The sequence below is a fragment of the Protopterus annectens genome, chromosome 12.part0 (genome assembly GCF_019279795.1).
Source record: "Protopterus annectens isolate FY-2018-M chromosome 12.part0, PAN1.0, whole genome shotgun sequence".
In the NCBI taxonomy this organism is placed as follows: Eukaryota; Metazoa; Chordata; order Ceratodontiformes; family Protopteridae; genus Protopterus; species Protopterus annectens.
This window is the reverse complement of record NC_056746.1, coordinates 1,001,042,117-1,001,059,250: the sequence shown is the minus strand read 5'-3', so window position 1 is coordinate 1,001,059,250 and position 17,134 is coordinate 1,001,042,117. Positions and strand designations below refer to the sequence as shown.

Here is a 17,134-nt window from a genome sequence, read left to right as displayed (position 1 = left end):
TGCTAAGGGCACTCTTGCTAAACTTAATAGGGGGCTCGTTACCCTGAGCAAATCAATCAAAGCCAGATATGAGGTAAAAATAACCAACTAGGTGAAGGGTAACTAAAAAGCCTTCTTTAACTATGTTAGAAATCTCAGAAACAATTTGCAGCACTGCACAGAAATAATAGTAAATGATTTTAAATTCCTGGACATAGGCAATTTACAGTACTTTACTACTTAGACAAAGGAGGTAGGTGGGTGCCAGAAGTCACAATTTGAAAAAGAAATTAGCAAACATTGGTTTAAATCAATTTCTCTGCAGTTTAAACATGACCTAATGTACAGGTCGTTATAGGGAATAAAAGACTGTTTGCCAACACAACATTCAGTTTCTGAAGCAGGTAGGACAAGAGAACTGTAACAATGTCATTAGAGTAACTGAGAAGACATACAGGAACACATCTCAGGCTGATCCAGGAACTTAGGAACTTAGCAACAGCATGATGCACACCAGCAAATCTATTAAGATACTGAGACATCTTTTATTAAAATGCTGTCACTAAAGTAAATGAATGAGAGTGCTGCCTGCAGTAGTTAACAGTCAAAGCACACCCAGTTAAGATGTGCTCCAGTACTATTGAGTTAGCTATTAGGGCAAATGGCAAAACTGCTCACCTATATTTGCTCAACAATTCCAGATTATCTCAGAATGCTGAAGTATATGTGGTAAAAAAGGACTGCATTACATATTGTTTAATGCTGTTCAGAAATAGAGCAGATGAACCCAATTTCTTCCAGTACAGGAAACAAAAAAAAACTGGACTGCAAATTTTTGAAAAGAAATAAAATGAAGGAACTATGTTATCATTTGTTAAAGTAATAGAGGCATAACAATCAAATTAGTGATAAAATTCCCTCTATAATGGTTTAATTCTCATCAGTTTATGGCTTATGGTGAATGTCTGAGAACACGGTTATATTAAATAATACATCTGCAGCAACAGAAAACACAAGTGTGAATGCAGAAAGAAAAAGAACTGATTATGTATACAAGGATAAAGTATTCAACATAGATACAATACAACTCATTCTAGATTTATCACTTCAAAATAAGGAGGGATGTTCCAACAGTTCCCATTTTAAGGAGTTCCAAATCTTATTAAAGGGTTGCATGTTAGGGTCATCAACCATCTAGTTCAAACCCAGAATTCTCTGCAGCACATAATATACAACAATCATATTCATATTACATATGGCTTGCTACCAGATTGATAAAGCATGAGACAGCCCTAATATGATCCTTACAGGGCACTAAAAGGTCCCTATAGTTAATAATTTTAATATTACACATATTTTTGTGTCCACAGAAATAAACCTACCGTACACGCTCCTGGATTCCACATGTTGATTCGTTCCTTTCAACATTCCTTTTTCACTCCCAAATGGCCCACTATCTGTCCACTATCTATTGTTCTATTAGGTAGTGGTAAACACTGCCTGCACCTTCTCCAATGGTGTAGACAGCTGTGAAGCACAAATTGCGAGCACTGGCTCGGACAGAGACTTCCAGCACATGTTGTTGCCAATCCTAACATATCTTCTGTTACATAACGCACAAATCTTGACATTGAAAATGGGCAAGCATAACAGCATTCTGCCACGTTTTTATAACTTTCGGTATACATGCACAAATACATAGTGAGTGCATTGACACAAATACATAGACTGTAGTGTGTGCATAGATACACAAATGTGTGTTTGTATGTGCATGTGCGTTGTACTGTGGCCCCTAGTGACCGATATGGGGTGGTGTGGATGAGGAAGAACCCATGCATTTATCCCGAATGAGACCACCACACACACTATTCCTATAAAAAGGAAGGGCTATGTAGAAACAAGTTACTGTAGGGAGGTCTACTGACGAGACAGTAGCTAATGTAAAAGATAAAGAGACTCGTTGTGAGAGATGATCGCCACAGAGCTTCCTTCTATTGTCATGCAAAAATCAGGAACTATTGGAGGATATCAGACAGAAATTTATTGGAAACAATCTGATAGGGAAATATCTGTAGATATATTTGGAGAATTAGCAGAACTGCATTTATTGCATTTACGAGGATGCAGCTATGTTTGGAGAAGAACTAGAAAACTCAGCTTGATTCAAGTTGGGGAGGGAGAACAAGAACTTTAAAACATTTTGAATGACTGTGAAGTAGAGCCATGTTAGTTTCATGAGGTGTTAACTCATTGCAAATAAACTACACAAAAACTAAATATTTCCAGTGTGCATTAAATAATACCCTTTTTTAGCAGACAAAGATTAGTCTAAAATATACCAAACTAAAATATTTTGAGCTCTTGCATTTCTTCTTGTAGTGTTAATTTTAAGTGAATTGGTTCCTTATTGTAATACTGCTGCTGTCTGTTACCATATTCACCTGCAAAGACAAAGAAATGAGTATGTCCTGCTACCTTTTTCACAAAATATGATTTCTGCCATTAATAACAATTTAATAGTATATTTCTAAGTTACTCTGCCAACAAAATGACACTTGGGTCTGCTTCCGCATACTACCTGGCCGGCATATTGTAAGTAACGCAACTAAAAACCATCTAAGTTGCATGTTAAGCAAAGACTCTCTACAAACATACAGTATACTACTGGAAAATACATATTATGTTGCGACACACCTACCTGTCATTTGTACATTCATCCGTGAAATCCAGTCCAAATGTCTTCTTCTGTAATTCAAATTTCATACGGGCACGAAAGATGAAGACGTAAAACATCAGTCACACAGATGCAAAAGCATCTGTGTGACTAAAGTGTTCTTAAAGAAGAACGCCCTAAAAAAAACGAACAAAAAAATTATTTATTTATTTTTTTAATTTAAAGAAGATTAGTCTACCACTACCAGCCAGCCGATTCGAGGGGGGTGCAAGTGCACCCCCTTGCACCTGCATGCAGGCACCCGTGCACAGGGAGTGACTGTCCTATGTCAGATATTGTGATGATATACTCGGTTAACCTATGCAGTATAGTACTGACTCCATGTCCCTTTTGGAAACCATGTTGGATATTACAGACTATTTAATATTCTTTCAAAGAATGGGTCACTTAACAGATGAATCACTATTTTAAGAACTTAAAGACAAATTTATTTAGTTTGCTAGTTTATCTTTATTTTTCTATATATTAGTTCTCCCCACATTTTGGGATGGGGATTAGTCTACTTGTTTTCCAGATGCAGGGTACTATATTTCCCGGAATGCTTCAGTTTATCAGGATATGCCTGTATAAAGTACAGGATGATTTGGTTTATGTAAGCTGGTAGGAGCTTGTTCATGGATACCAACCTATGTCCCTTTACTTGACTGAGTATAAACGTAACTACAGAAGGATTAACATGCTAATGCTTCTGAGTGAAATTCTGTCTGCTGTTCTGTGGTCTGTCATAATTGTTGCTTGTGTTGCTGTAAACTTTTTAGTAGCCTTTTGGTAATGGTACATACATTTTTTTCTTGAGTGTGATGGGTGTGTCTTACTATGCAGGAGCTGAAAACAGACTGGAAGAATTTTCTGTCTTCCCCAATAGTTCCTTTATAGCCTTTGAATACTGTGCAGGAAGGGTCAGATTTCTGTGGGTGTGGCTACTAATATTTAACTAATCTAATCTTTTGTTATTAATGCAAATCACCATCCACATACACAGTCTTCCTTTTCTCTTCATGACTATCCTCTTTTCCATTTAACATGAGAAATGTTTCTATAGTTCTCAGTAGTTTTCTCCATGATATATTTGTTCAATTATGAATTCATTGTGTTAACGTCATTTTCCTTCCTTTCTCAGAAAATAATTTCACAGAACTGTCCAGTTTCTCCACAAAATGAATATTTCACTGCCTTGCAGACATAACTACAATTCATTTTCTGTTTACCTTTCTGACATGTTTTCGGTTGTTTGTTGTGAAACCCCAGAAGTCTGCTAAAAGCCACATAAAAAGATCAGACAAATACTTACTCTTCCTTTAGCCACAGCTTGTCTGTGACTTATCATCCACATTCCCAAGCCACAAATCCACAAATCTAGGCAGAGCAGGAAGGCTAGAATGGTACGAGCTTACTGATAGTCATTTTGTGGGCACCAGCTTTGGGAATACAAGTGTATTCACCTGAAAACTATTTTTGTAAGTATGGTAGCGGCAAAGAACATTTCCAGTCAAAATTAAAGAAGAATCAGAGAATGGGATATTAGTTTAGAAGAGAGTAGATTTAGAGTGGGTATAAAGGAAAAAAGTAATCTTTGTCATGAGACGGGATAGGAAAGGAAAAATAATAGCTATACATTTGATAGATGTTTGGGTAGGCTAGATGATGAAAGGGAAGGGGTATGATAGTAGTCATACAGGACTTCCAGCTTCTGCCATATTTCCCATATGCAGATCTACATATATATTTTGTCATATATCTGCTGTGAGTGTTTTTACTTCTACAACCCAGACTGTGTGCTACAATCCTCAAAATAAGTAAATAAATAAATTAAAACTGGAAGCTAGCCACTGTCTTCCTTCCAAGATAGAATGAATGATAAAGGAATTAATATGGTGGTAAATCTGTGAGCCAGAACAGGTTGTGATGCAAGTCACTGCTAACTATATGCAGGAAGTAATATGAAGTCTTCATCAGTAATGGGAAAATTCTTCCTGCTCTACCTATGAATGATATTTTGGTTGCAAACATTAGTTGGTTAAGAGAGTAGCTCCTTCCAGTTTGACAGCAGCAGACAGACAAAGAAAATAATGAAATTCAACATCACCCAAGTGTGACATGACCCAGTAATATTCAAGCCTTAAAAATATAAGAATTGTTCTCTAGAAATAAGTTAAGCTGAGCCTGGCTAGAGTACAACAATATTATGTGCATGAGTCCTAATTGATTCTGCTTTGCTGTCTGTCAAGGCAGTGAAAGTTTCCTTTTCCCAGTAAAATGCAAAACCATGGCTGGTCACATAGTTTCATAGTTTCATAGTATAGTACTAGGCTATCTGCCCTGGGGCATTTGTAAGCCTATCCATAGTGATGTGGCTTTTGCCACCCCATGAAATGGTACAAAAATGTACAGAATAAATCTAGAATACTGTGCCTCTGTCTAGTAGTGACACAATGAAGGTCCCCTTATATAATAGAATTAGTTTACTGTGCCCCTGTCTAGCAGTGACACAGATGTGACCCCTGAGGTAAACTTACGATCTCCCATCCACTCATCAAGATTTCTCTTGAAGAGAGTCAGTGAGGGCTCTGCCTAATCTGAACTGGGATCCTGTTCCAAAGCATGGGAAGCCTCTGGGTTATGAATCTATCCCTCCAGCATGTCCTATTCATACTTGTGCCGAGGTTTAAGTCTTTAGTTCTCGTGGTCCTGATGGATTTGGATTTTTTGAGGTGGAGCATGTCCATCAGATCCTGATTGGACATGGCCTTGTACATCAGGCAGAGATCACCTCTGAGCAGGTGGTATGCTACTGAATAGAGCTGAAGTTTCTTTAGTCTGGCGGAATAAGACATATGTTGGAGACCCTTGATCCTTTTGGTGAGGTACTTTTGTGGTCTCTCCAGCTGTTGCAAGTGCCGGGTGAGGTACATACCAAATGGGGCATTGTACTCAATCATGGGTCTGATGAGGGAGGAATATAGGAATACATGAAAGTAAAGTGCTACATCTATAGCCTAATCAAGGTGTTCATAGGTTCATATGTTCATAGGCAGTTACTAGGCTAACGGTCCTAGAGCCCTTACAAGTCTAGCCATATTTGTCTTGAGTTGCCCCAATTGCTGGTGATTAGGAGAGTGAAGTTCTCAGAGGTAAGGGTCTATGGTAGTTAATACCGATTTCCTCTGACCAACTAGTATATAGCAAAGTCTAAAATAAATGTAGCAAATAAAGTTGTAAGAGAGTAGAGCAGTGCTCCCATGTCCAGAAAAAATATAGTTATTTATTTACTGATATTTGATTACCGGGAAAGTCTGACTGGGTAGAAGCCCATTTTCACTGGTGGCCTGGGGAGAAATGCCCAAATCATTTTAAGAACAATAATTTTATATTTTATAATCTTAACAAATAAAACAAAAACATTTGCAGTTTAAATATAACAAATTAGTGATTAGGTTCATAGATTAGTACTAGACTTACTGCAATTGTGTGCCATTTTAAGCCTAGCCAGTTACCCCATGTGGGAATCAAACCCTGCACCTTGTGTTTGTAAGGTAAACACCTTAACCATTATGCCAGCTCCCCCCATAATATAAAAACATTGGTTAAGAACTGATGCAAGTTAAATGATTTATAGAAATTTTAGATGGTTTGTAGAGAAATTAAAGATAAGTTGGTGTAATCAAACAGGCGCTGTAATATGAAGTGAGAGAAAAACAGGTTTATGGTATATTTAGATAGAAAGTCAGGGAAGATGATTTTATAGACGTAAGGAAGTAAGTGAAGAAGGGAGAGTAAGGAGGTATAAGGAATGAAAAAGTACTTGTTCACATTTAGGGATATAGGTTATCCTGGTTTTGAGCAAGAACTAAGTCAGATTTTAGAAGGAAGTCTTTCAGAGTGGTTTTGCAAGATGAGAGAGGGTATTGATCTGATGGATACAGGTAAGGAGTTCCAGGCCTTAGCAATCATATATGAGTATAGGAAATGCCCAGCAGATTTGATAGGTTTGTAAACAGACAGGAGTTTTTGGTCACTGGATCACAATGACCAACTGGAAACATAGTTATGTAGAATGTTTTTTAGTGCTGGACAGACAAATGGATGCTGGATAATTTTATAGGTAGTAAGAAGTTTTGCATATGTTAGTTGATGTGGCAGTTCTATCCAATTTAGGCTTTTCAGTGCTATAGAGTGGTGGGCTGTGAAAGGGGTATGTGCTGCAAATTTAGCAACATTGCTATAGCATTGTCCAAGTTTTAATTTTTTTGAAGAATGGAGGTTAGTATGGATGGCGTGCCATAAAGAAGTGTGGGAAGGAGATGAGTAGTGGCAAGTGTAGTTTTTGTTGTGTCGATGAGAAAATTTTGGGCTCTGTAATGCATCCATAATTTTTGATGAGTTTTTTATATGCAGGTTGAATGTAAGCTTATTATGCACTATTATCTCTAACAAATTCCTATGAGTGTGACTTCAATGATTGCATTATCAAGAGAGAGGACTTTAAATTTAGTTTTTTCATAAAAGAGTGATTTGCGAAAAAAAGTAGTAGTTTGGTGTTTTTTGGGTTGAGCATCAGTTGTGAGTTATGAAGCTATGTTTCAGTGGCTGTTAAAGCCTCCTGAGTAATTTTTTTGGAGAAGTACCATGTTGTCAGATGTTCAAATCAGAGTTTGATCATCTGTGTATTGTGTAATTGTGGCCTGCTGTGTGAATGTAAAGACGGAGTTGGTAAAAATGTTAAAGATAGAGCCTTGTGGTACACTGGTGGTGACTGGGAGGTAAGAAGAGAGCATGGGGTGCCATTTTACTGACTCATACCTACTGGACAGGTAGCGTTTGAACCACAGAAGGCTGGGCAGGGAGGGACTGAGTGAGGACATTTAAAGTAGAAGGTTGCTGTGACAAACTGTGTTGAAGGCTTTAGACAAATCTAGAAAGAAGGAAGAGACTAGTTTACAGTTATCTCTAGCTTTATTCATAGCATCTATATAAGTTAGAGGGCAGTTCTAGTACTATTGGAAGGACATGTTGTGTAGGGGAGAGTAGTTCTTCCTGCAGAAGATAGTCTAGCAATTGCTTTTGAATATGTTTTTCAAGTATTTGAGGGGAGATAAGCTTGCTATAGGTCTAAACTTATTAATGTCTGTTGAGTTTCCTCCTTTGTGCAGAGGGATAATATGTGACTTTTTCCAGAGAGAGAGGATGTGGGATTCCTGGACTGACCTATTTATAAGGATTGAGGCAGGATAAGCAATGCTATTGGCTGCTATTTTTAGGTGGCTGCATGACTTAAGTTTTTTAAAAATATTCATATAGGATGTGGGCACAGGTTTGAAGGTGTAAGTGGATGTGGTGATACATGGCTGTTGGGCAGAGTTGGGATTAAATATTGAGGAATCCTTGGTTAGAGATGCTATGCTATCTATAAAATAAGAGTTGAACTGTTTTGCATTTTTGAGTGGTGAGTTATTAGGTCGGGATATTTAGAAAAGTTGTATTGAATTAATTTACAGCATCATCTAACGGGAGGATTTTGTAGGAAGCTCTAGTTAATAGATGACAGTGTAGCACTGAACATTTCTGTGATAAACTTGGAAATCTTGCATGTTGTTTTATAAATATGTTGTTTAACTGGATGTGTGAGATGTCTGGTCATATGGATTGGGAGGTGATCACTGAGAGAGCCTGACGTTGTACGTGTGAAGGTGTATTTACTAGGATCTGTTATTAGGATCCAGCCTAATAGGGAATTTGATGTCTTGCTATAATGTATGTTGCTATTAGTTAGTTGGGTGAAACCATATAAGTTCATGCTAGATCTAGGGGAGTTAGAGTTTCTGTCCAAGCAACTGACATTCACATCACCTAGTAGTATTTTTTCTTGTGGAAATGTTATGGCTATCCAATGTAGGATATCTTCCAGTATAGCTGTATTGTCACCAGGGGGGTTGTAAAGGACAGTAATGCATATTTGTTTATAATTGTTTATTTTGAGGAAAGCAGTAAGAAGCTCTGCTGAACTTAATTTTGGTGTTGGTTTGCTGTAAGGGGAAATGTGGTAGTTGCTGGGAAATATTAAAGCAATTCTACCACCTTTTCTCTTTATATGGTCATTATGGATGATATTACAGCCAGGAGGTATAACTTTGGAGTCTTTTGTGCTGGGTTTAAACCAAGTTTCAGTTACTATGAGAATGTTGGGCTTATGATGGGTAAGCAAAGCTGAGCACAGCAAGGCTGACTGTAGTGACCTTTCCACTCTCAGGACAAATTATAACTGAAAGCAATCAGTTTATAGCCAGTACAAAGCAGTTAACAAAGAGATATGAATAGAACAGGTTTTTCTGTCCACAAGATATATTTGACTGATTAAAGTTAATATAAGGCAAGGTTGTTCATGATAAATATACAATGACAAAAGTCTGTGTTAACTTGTAGGAGTAGGGCATTGTGGCAGAGCTCCTGCAGTATATGTTATGCAACGGTAGCGTTGTTGCCTCACAGCAAGATGTTCTCCCGTTCGATTCTCAGCTAGTCTGCGGGGAGTGCCTTCTGTGTGGAGTATGTATGTCCTCCCCACGGGTCGAGTGGCGTTCCGAAATACATGCGTGAATGGGCGTGCCTTCGTTGAAGGTTGGGCGTCGAGCTGGCAACTTGGCACTGTGAAAATCTACTGACAATCATTAGTGGACTGGAGTTCCGCTGTGGCGACCCCTAACTGGGAAAAGCCAAAAGACAACAACATATATATATATATATATATATATATATATATATATATATGTACAGATGTACTTAAAATAATCTAGACATCATAATATCTACAGGAAAAATATTGACTGCAGTACTTTAGATTTCAAATGAATAACTGGAGCAACTTATAAACTCCACAGTACCTCACAAGCTAATAGGTTTATCTCCATAACAGTTGATTCACTTAGATTACTGTTCCAGTACTGACACTACAGAGCAATAAAAGGGGGTGCTGCACTTCTGAGGTGCAGTATTTTGGATGAGACATTCAACTGATGTCCTAGCAGCTGAGTTGATGGTAGCCTAGATGGACATGGAAGATTCCAAAGCACCTACTGAAAAAAGAAGAGGAAATTAGTCAGTGAGATTTCGACTTTGGACTCCCCTGAAAATATAGCATGGACAAACACAGTCAGAGAAAGCAATTTATTTATTTAACTATTTTTAAATTAGAACAGATACCATATCTTAATGTATTTATATTAATAATTTGAATCTAGTAATTTACTTTTATTTCATGCTTGTTTGCCATAAAACAGTGTGGCTGAAAATGCCAGTATACAAATGAAATGGTATGATGCTTATAGAATGTATAGCATCTGTATGGAAATGGGTCTGTGTGTGACCATGAGACTGGCTGTTTACCTTTAGGTCTGTCATATGAACTCTGAAAAGTGTGTATTCAGCTGATTTGATCACTGTACTTGTAAGAACAGAAGAGTTTTACGACAATACTTATTCCTTTTTTTTTGCAGCTCAGAGGTCTGCCCATGAGCTCCCAATGGTGGAAAACCAGACCATAGACAGCTGCTCAGTTTTTGGTGGACAGCAGATGATATTAACAGGCCAGAATTTTACTGCCGACTCCAAAGTTTTATTTATTGAAAAGGCCCCAGGTACGTGCACTTTCCTTTACATGAAGCAAATTAAGATGAAGAACTTGTTATTAAGTGAGGAAACATGACCCATCATTTACAGTGCTGAAAGTTAATAAGTATTGTAAGCATAAACAGAAACGTATGTTATCAAGTCAGACACATTCTTTAGTGATTTTTTACATTATATCTCTTACACCTGTGATAGAAAATAGAACATTTGAATTCTAAACCCCTTAAACTGTTGGTGCATACAGAAAGCCATACTTAATTTAGGCCTATCATAGGAACATATAAGCCTGATAACTCACTTCTTTTCTCAGAAATGACATGAGGGTAACTTTCTTCACAGAGGAGCTATGAAAAAATGAATTAACCTTTTTTGAGTAAGTCAAGCAACCACACCAGTGATGCCATTGACCCATACAGAGACCAGACATTTGACAAGTCTTGATGCAGGAAAAAGAAGGATATGAATTGTTGTTGAACTGCAGTGTACATCTGTCATGTGGGATAACAGAAGACTGTGTGTGCCAAGTTTTCTACACCTGTGTTTTTGTTTTTTATTTAAGATGTACTTCATGCCTAATTCTGCCATCACATAGTGTAGGCATACCTTTCCAAAAACAAAGAACACAGTTTTTCAGTCTGTACCCCAGTTTAAATGGCACTTAAAATAAATTATTGACACTCATTGGGCTATTTTTGCATGAACTACTTGGCAAACCTTAAAGGCAAAGCTACATCTTGAATGAGTAAGAGGCTGTTGTCAAACACTGAAATGTGGGTGGTGGAAGGCCAGTTATGACTATCAAAACCACTTTATCCAAATGCTTTTGCAAATAAAAATACTGTATAAAATACCAGGTGCATGCTGTTCAAGAACAACTGATTCTCTGTGCACTTTTATACATAAGAGGAACAAGTACAATAACACATTTGATTTACTTAACCTAACCTAGCTTGCTTGTGAATGAATAGCATTTATCTGCCTGGCATCTGTGATATGCTGCTCATATTCAAATAAAGCATGAAAACAAACAAAAACAAACAAAAACAAAACACACCTGCTTGTTTGAGACTTTCTGATAGAGAACAAAAATCCATTTAATAGACCTAACATAGGAGAAGGTATACAGAGCCACACATGTGAGGCTAATAGTTTAAAAATAAAATTTATATCACTTAGGAAAATGTGACATGACAACATCTGGTATACGGGAGACAACTGACAAAATGTAGTATGTAGTGATTACTGAACTCAGGAATCTAAAAAGATACTGGTCTGTTTGTAACAAAAATCTGTAGCTCACATCCATCTCTTCTTGTGAATTGCATAATGTTGCCTCTATTCTTTAATAGATTCAACTAAGCTTTTCTTGTTGAAACTTTGCATTAGTTAATATCACACTTACAGTGCTTGATTCAGTACTTTTATTGAGTACACAATCCTTATTCTCACAGAATAATTTTTCTAACATGAACACAGTTGCACTACAGTTGTAATACAATTACAATTAATGTACAGTATAGTTAGTCAAGCAGTAACATAGCTCTCAAAGGTCTGCTTCCTCTATGTGGAACACTGCCTTTCGAAATGTAGAATAAACTGGCAAAACGAGGAAAGGATGGTAGCATAGTTACGTTTTGCCTTATGATTATAAAATGTTTTGTTAATGGATCAACAGGATTCAGTAATACCAGACTTAGATTTTTGTTTGGAAATGTTAACAATGAATATGAGATTAGACGTTCCCCTGTTGAGCACTGCCTTTTTTATGACGCCATGTTTTCTATGACGCCATGTGAGTAATAGTTCTTCACTGGGGGTACAGTTGAGAAATGTGAGCAATAGTTTGAGAAGTTGTACCTTAAAAGGTAATATTTAGGCTGGGGGAGGCAGTTACTAGTGAGAAGTGTTAACATTTGGTGGAACTTGTTAATAAAATACAGCAGGACCTGTGTTAAGACTTTGCTTACACTTGGTAGGAAGTATTTTGTAGAGCAAACCATAGCATGACTAAGTCATGTGCTATTTTTTCATTGTTGTGTTAACATATTTGTGAAAATGTTTACCATATGGTTTAAGGCATGATTCATGCTTTTCATTATAATTTACCTTCATAATTCATGCCTTGTTTCCACTGTATACAGGTGGTAGTAGGATGTTACAAGGCCTGGAGATTTGCACAGAAAGCACATGGTGCCTCAGTTTACTTATGTGTTTGTTTACTGTCCGACAGCAGATGTGGGTGCCACTTGCAAGATGTTGTATGGCTGTGCGCATGCTGTCTATGGTGGCAGGCTGCTTTTACTCTCATTGTCTCCTTAGAATGACTCTGGGATGAATTATTGAAAGGTGACTAATTCTGAGTTACACTGGGAGACACATGCTTCATGTGCCTGAATAAACAGCAGTTTTAATGTACAACACCAACACCTAGGCCTAAAAATACAAATGAACACGCAGATGTACAGAATGCAGGCGTCCATTTCTGATTCTTTTTTTTTTTTTTTTTTGGAAGTAATGGTTAGGCAAAACATGTCTTCAGCTCAATCATACTAAACCATCTGAACAGAAAACAACATAAAAGACAATTCCAGTCACCAATAACAAACCATTCTGACTTAATATGAATGAAATGTCAGAATGAGCAAAGTATAATGGAGACAAGGTCAGACTGTTATTTGTCTAGCAGGTAAACAGGAAACATGTTGCAGTATACATGATGCTTACTGACAGGCCAACAGAATGCTACGTACAGCTGACGTCTGACTTTAGGACTTTAGTTTTAGGGAGTAAATGTGCCTATTTATAACTCTACAGTTGGACTAATGTTGAAGGAAGGGTAAAGTGAAAAAAAAATGTTGCCATGTCATTGCCAATTAAAGACATTTATTAATGTTAACAACATCTTCACCAACTCTTTTTGTTTGGCAGCTGTGGGGTTTTCTTTATTTTTTTATACTTCTCTGTGTACCCACTACACTGTGATTTTGTGCACTGCTTTTGTTATGAGTCTAATAATGTTGAAGGGACAGTGATGCAATCCACAGTAAGAATACAATCTCTGCAAGTACGGCAACTGCAAGGTTTCAAGAAAAATGTTTTCTAAAAACCAAATGATGAAACCAGCAGTCTGTGGCAAACAAACAATATTTAATATATGTTGCTTAGAAGCACGTATTGAAATATAGGAAAATAGACCAGTTTCAGCTTGGTAAATCACATAGCCTTCATCAGTGTAAAAATCTTGCATACATCAAACTCCTTATATAGTCAATACTCTAACAATATAAACATGTAACTGATTAAAGGTGCTCGTTTAGTCCAGGAGCAAACAACCCCCCCAACTTAATGATCTATTTTTTCTCTTTTCTGTTCAGCATTTGATGCCAACCTCTCTTGTTAGATCTAATACCCAAAATATGATCAATAATAGTAAAATTGAAAACAGCATTGTTATATACTGTAGTGTGTTTATATAGGGCATTAGCAATTTTTTGATGTTTAATATCACAAAGGTGCTCAGAAAGCCTGAATTTGACTGGTCGTGAGGTCTGACCAATGTAGAAAGCTGAACAATTACACATGGCTAGATATATCACCCAATCTGTTTGGCAATTGGCAAAAAAGGAGATGTTATAAAGATACATTTTGGGTAGTAGATCTAACAAGACAGGCTGTCATCAAATGCCGAATAGGAAAGAGAAAAAATGGATTATTAAGTGTGGGGGTTTGTTTGCTCCTGGACTAAATGAGCACCTTTAATCAGTCACATATTTATGTTGTTAGAGTATTGACTATATAAGAAGTTTGATGTATGCAAGATTTTTACACTGATCGAAGGCTATGTGATTTACCAAGCCGAAACTGGTCTATTTTCTGATATTTCAATATGTGCTTCTAAGCAACAGATATTAAATATTGTTTGTTTGCCACAGCCTGCTGGCTTCATTTGGTTTTTGGGACAGTGATGCAGCCATGGATGTCTGATACCATTCCTAAGTAATCTTAGGGTATACTATATCCAAAACATGTTATCCTGTTGAATTTCTTTAGTCTTTGCAAATTAACAAAAAAAAAAAAAAACAAACAAACAAAAAAAAAAGGTTAATAAGAAGGCCAAAGTTTCTTTGGAGTGAGGGATCAAAATATGTGTTTGGTGTAAAATGAACAATAAATGTGCAATTAAATATTTACCAGTTTTACATGAAACAAGAGTGTTTAACAGACTAGCAGTTGCACAGTCAGGTAGAAACACCTGATTTGATCTTCTCACAACTTGTCTTCTGTAATTCTGTTTATGTGGGTCTATTAATTGTAGATCTTTGAAAGGCTGAGTATCTTGTTGCAGATACTAAGGGTTTTTTAATTAAATGGAATGTATTATCTTGATCTGTGTACTGGAGTGGTTAATATTGTGACTAAACAAATCGTAAAAATATACATGCCAAACTTCATGTAACCCAAGAGTCTGAAAAAACTAAATGAAAACTCCAGCCAAGCTAGAACTTCAAATGAGTGACCTCCCAAACCTCCTGTGACAGGCACATGGGACATATGCAAATGACCCTTATGAAAATCAGGTGTTTCAGCTATATGGCGATTCTGATTTCCCATGACTTTTACATTTGAAGTCATTTTAATGGACAATTTCTGGCCAATAAAGCCAGACCCCACTAGCTATGGATATGCATATTTTGGCCTTTATATGACCTTTTCAGCATAGCATAAGCAGATTGTTTGACTAAGCATAAGAAGCACAGGGTTGTTATACACAGCTGATGTCCATTTTCATTAGGGTGACTGCAAAATATCCCAAATAACACATAAAACAAAGAGTTAGAAGGTCACACTGAAAAAACAATCAGAAAAAAATAAATGAAAACTCCAGCCAAGCTAGAACTTCCAATGAGTGGCCTCCCAAACCTCCTGTGACAGGCCAATGTGTTTCTTATGCTTAGTTAAACACTTCTCCCCCCTGCTAAACCACCCTCTGTAAAGGCAGCCTTCTTTTTCTGGCTGGTAATATTTAGCTCATACCTTCCAACTACAGCCCTTAAACTGCTCTTTGCTGATACTTTTTCTGCCATACTCACCTCTAGTGTTCTTTCCCACTCCATTCGCCCTATGGGCTCACTCCGCTCCCCTACCCTGCCCCCATTTCCCACCCATCCCCAGTGCTTCTAGCTTTATTCCTATCTTACCCCACCCTCTCAGCCTAATTACACAATACCAGCTCCCCCCTCATTACTCCTCCCACCTATAGCCATCCATATTAAACTCTGTAATATGTACTCCACCCAATAATTATAGTCCCCTCCTCTTTCCTTAAATCTCCAGAATACCTCTATCACTTTTTAAACCCTTTCTTCTTCATAGCCTTCTCTATTTTCCTAACCACTCATACCACTCTCTCTTTGCTCCAACATGCTCTCCTCAAGTTATCACACCCTCCAGTCCCCCAGCCTCCTCTTTCTATTCTTACTTCCCTTATACTATGCTACCTCATATTCCACCTATGCTTGTCCAATACCATCTACAAAGACAACTACCATACAAACCCACCTTCCCCTTCACTCATACTCCCATTTCCACTCTATCGCCTCTTCCCTCATTCAGCCCAAACCTCTGCACCTATTCCACCCTAAACTCTTCTCCTCTAAAGTCAAGATACTGTAACCTGCTCCACTCTACAATCTACCAAAATTCATGCCTGGCAGACCAATATGGCTAAAGAATATCTCCTTCAACAACCTAGTCCAAGCTGGTGATATCCATCCTAACCCTGGTCCTACATCCTTTATTAACAACACTCATCTCTTACCCTCTTCATCCTATCTCAACACCCTAAAGATTTTTACAATTGATGCACAAAGTTTAAACAACAAAGTACACCAATTTCAAAAAAACAGATATCTTAGCCATCTCTGAAACCTGGCTCAAGCCCTTTATCTCCGACTCTGAGATTCTGCCCTCAGGATTTCATTGTCTCAGAAATGACCGACTAAATAAAAAAGGTGGAGGCACTGCCCTAGTCTGCTCCAACCTTCTTACCTTAATTCCCCATCCAAATTACAACTCCTCAATTCCAGAACACTGAACTAACTGCTGGAATTCTAAAACTAAATAAACATAAAAATATCTGCATCATTGCCCTATATATCTCACCTGGTAACAATATCTCTACACTCGAAAATATTCTCCTATGGGCCTCTACTGAAATTAACTATGAAACTTATATCCTTGGTGATGTGAATATTGACTGGAATAAAATCAATTGCCCTCTCCCTCCCTATCCATTAACCTCTATAACTTCACTCAAATAATCCTCTCCATCACTCGACCTAACAAAATAAACCCTCCAGGATCCACTATAGATTGGATCCTAGTCTTAGATCCAAATAAAATAACCAATTCTGGCACAATTCCTGATACCTTTAGCGACCACCTCCCAGCCTTCATGCATCGCTCAACTAGTTCCTCCCCACACCAGCATCAGTACATTCAAACTCATAACCTCAGTATCTTCAACCCAACTACTTTCTCAAATACTTTCAAACAAATGAACTGGCAAATTCTAAACATCCTTCCTCTTGATAAGGCTATAGAATACTTCAACTCTGTCTTCCTTGATACTTTAAACTCACTAGCCTCACTAAGAAACAAAAGGATAAAAACTAAAACTGCTCCTTGGCTATCCAAAGAGACAAAACAGATTATGCACCACAGAGACAAACTATGGAAGCTTTACCAAAACAATAAACTAGACAATACCATGCTTCAATATAAACAGCTCAGCAACCG

General features: G+C 37.5%; 1 protein-coding gene across 4 annotated transcripts in view; it reads left to right on the top strand.

The window, feature by feature from the left end:
* NFATC2 (nuclear factor of activated T cells 2) overlaps window positions 1-17,134 on the top strand; it is a 349,933-nt gene that overhangs the window by 235,023 nt on the left and 97,776 nt on the right. For all 4 annotated transcript variants that reach the window (XM_044090025.1, XM_044090026.1, XM_044090023.1 and 1 more), the window contains exon 6: window positions 10,204-10,344. In XM_044090025.1, coding sequence (XP_043945960.1) covers window positions 10,204-10,344 — 141 coding nt within the window. The remainder of the gene's footprint in view (window positions 1-10,203; window positions 10,345-17,134) is intronic.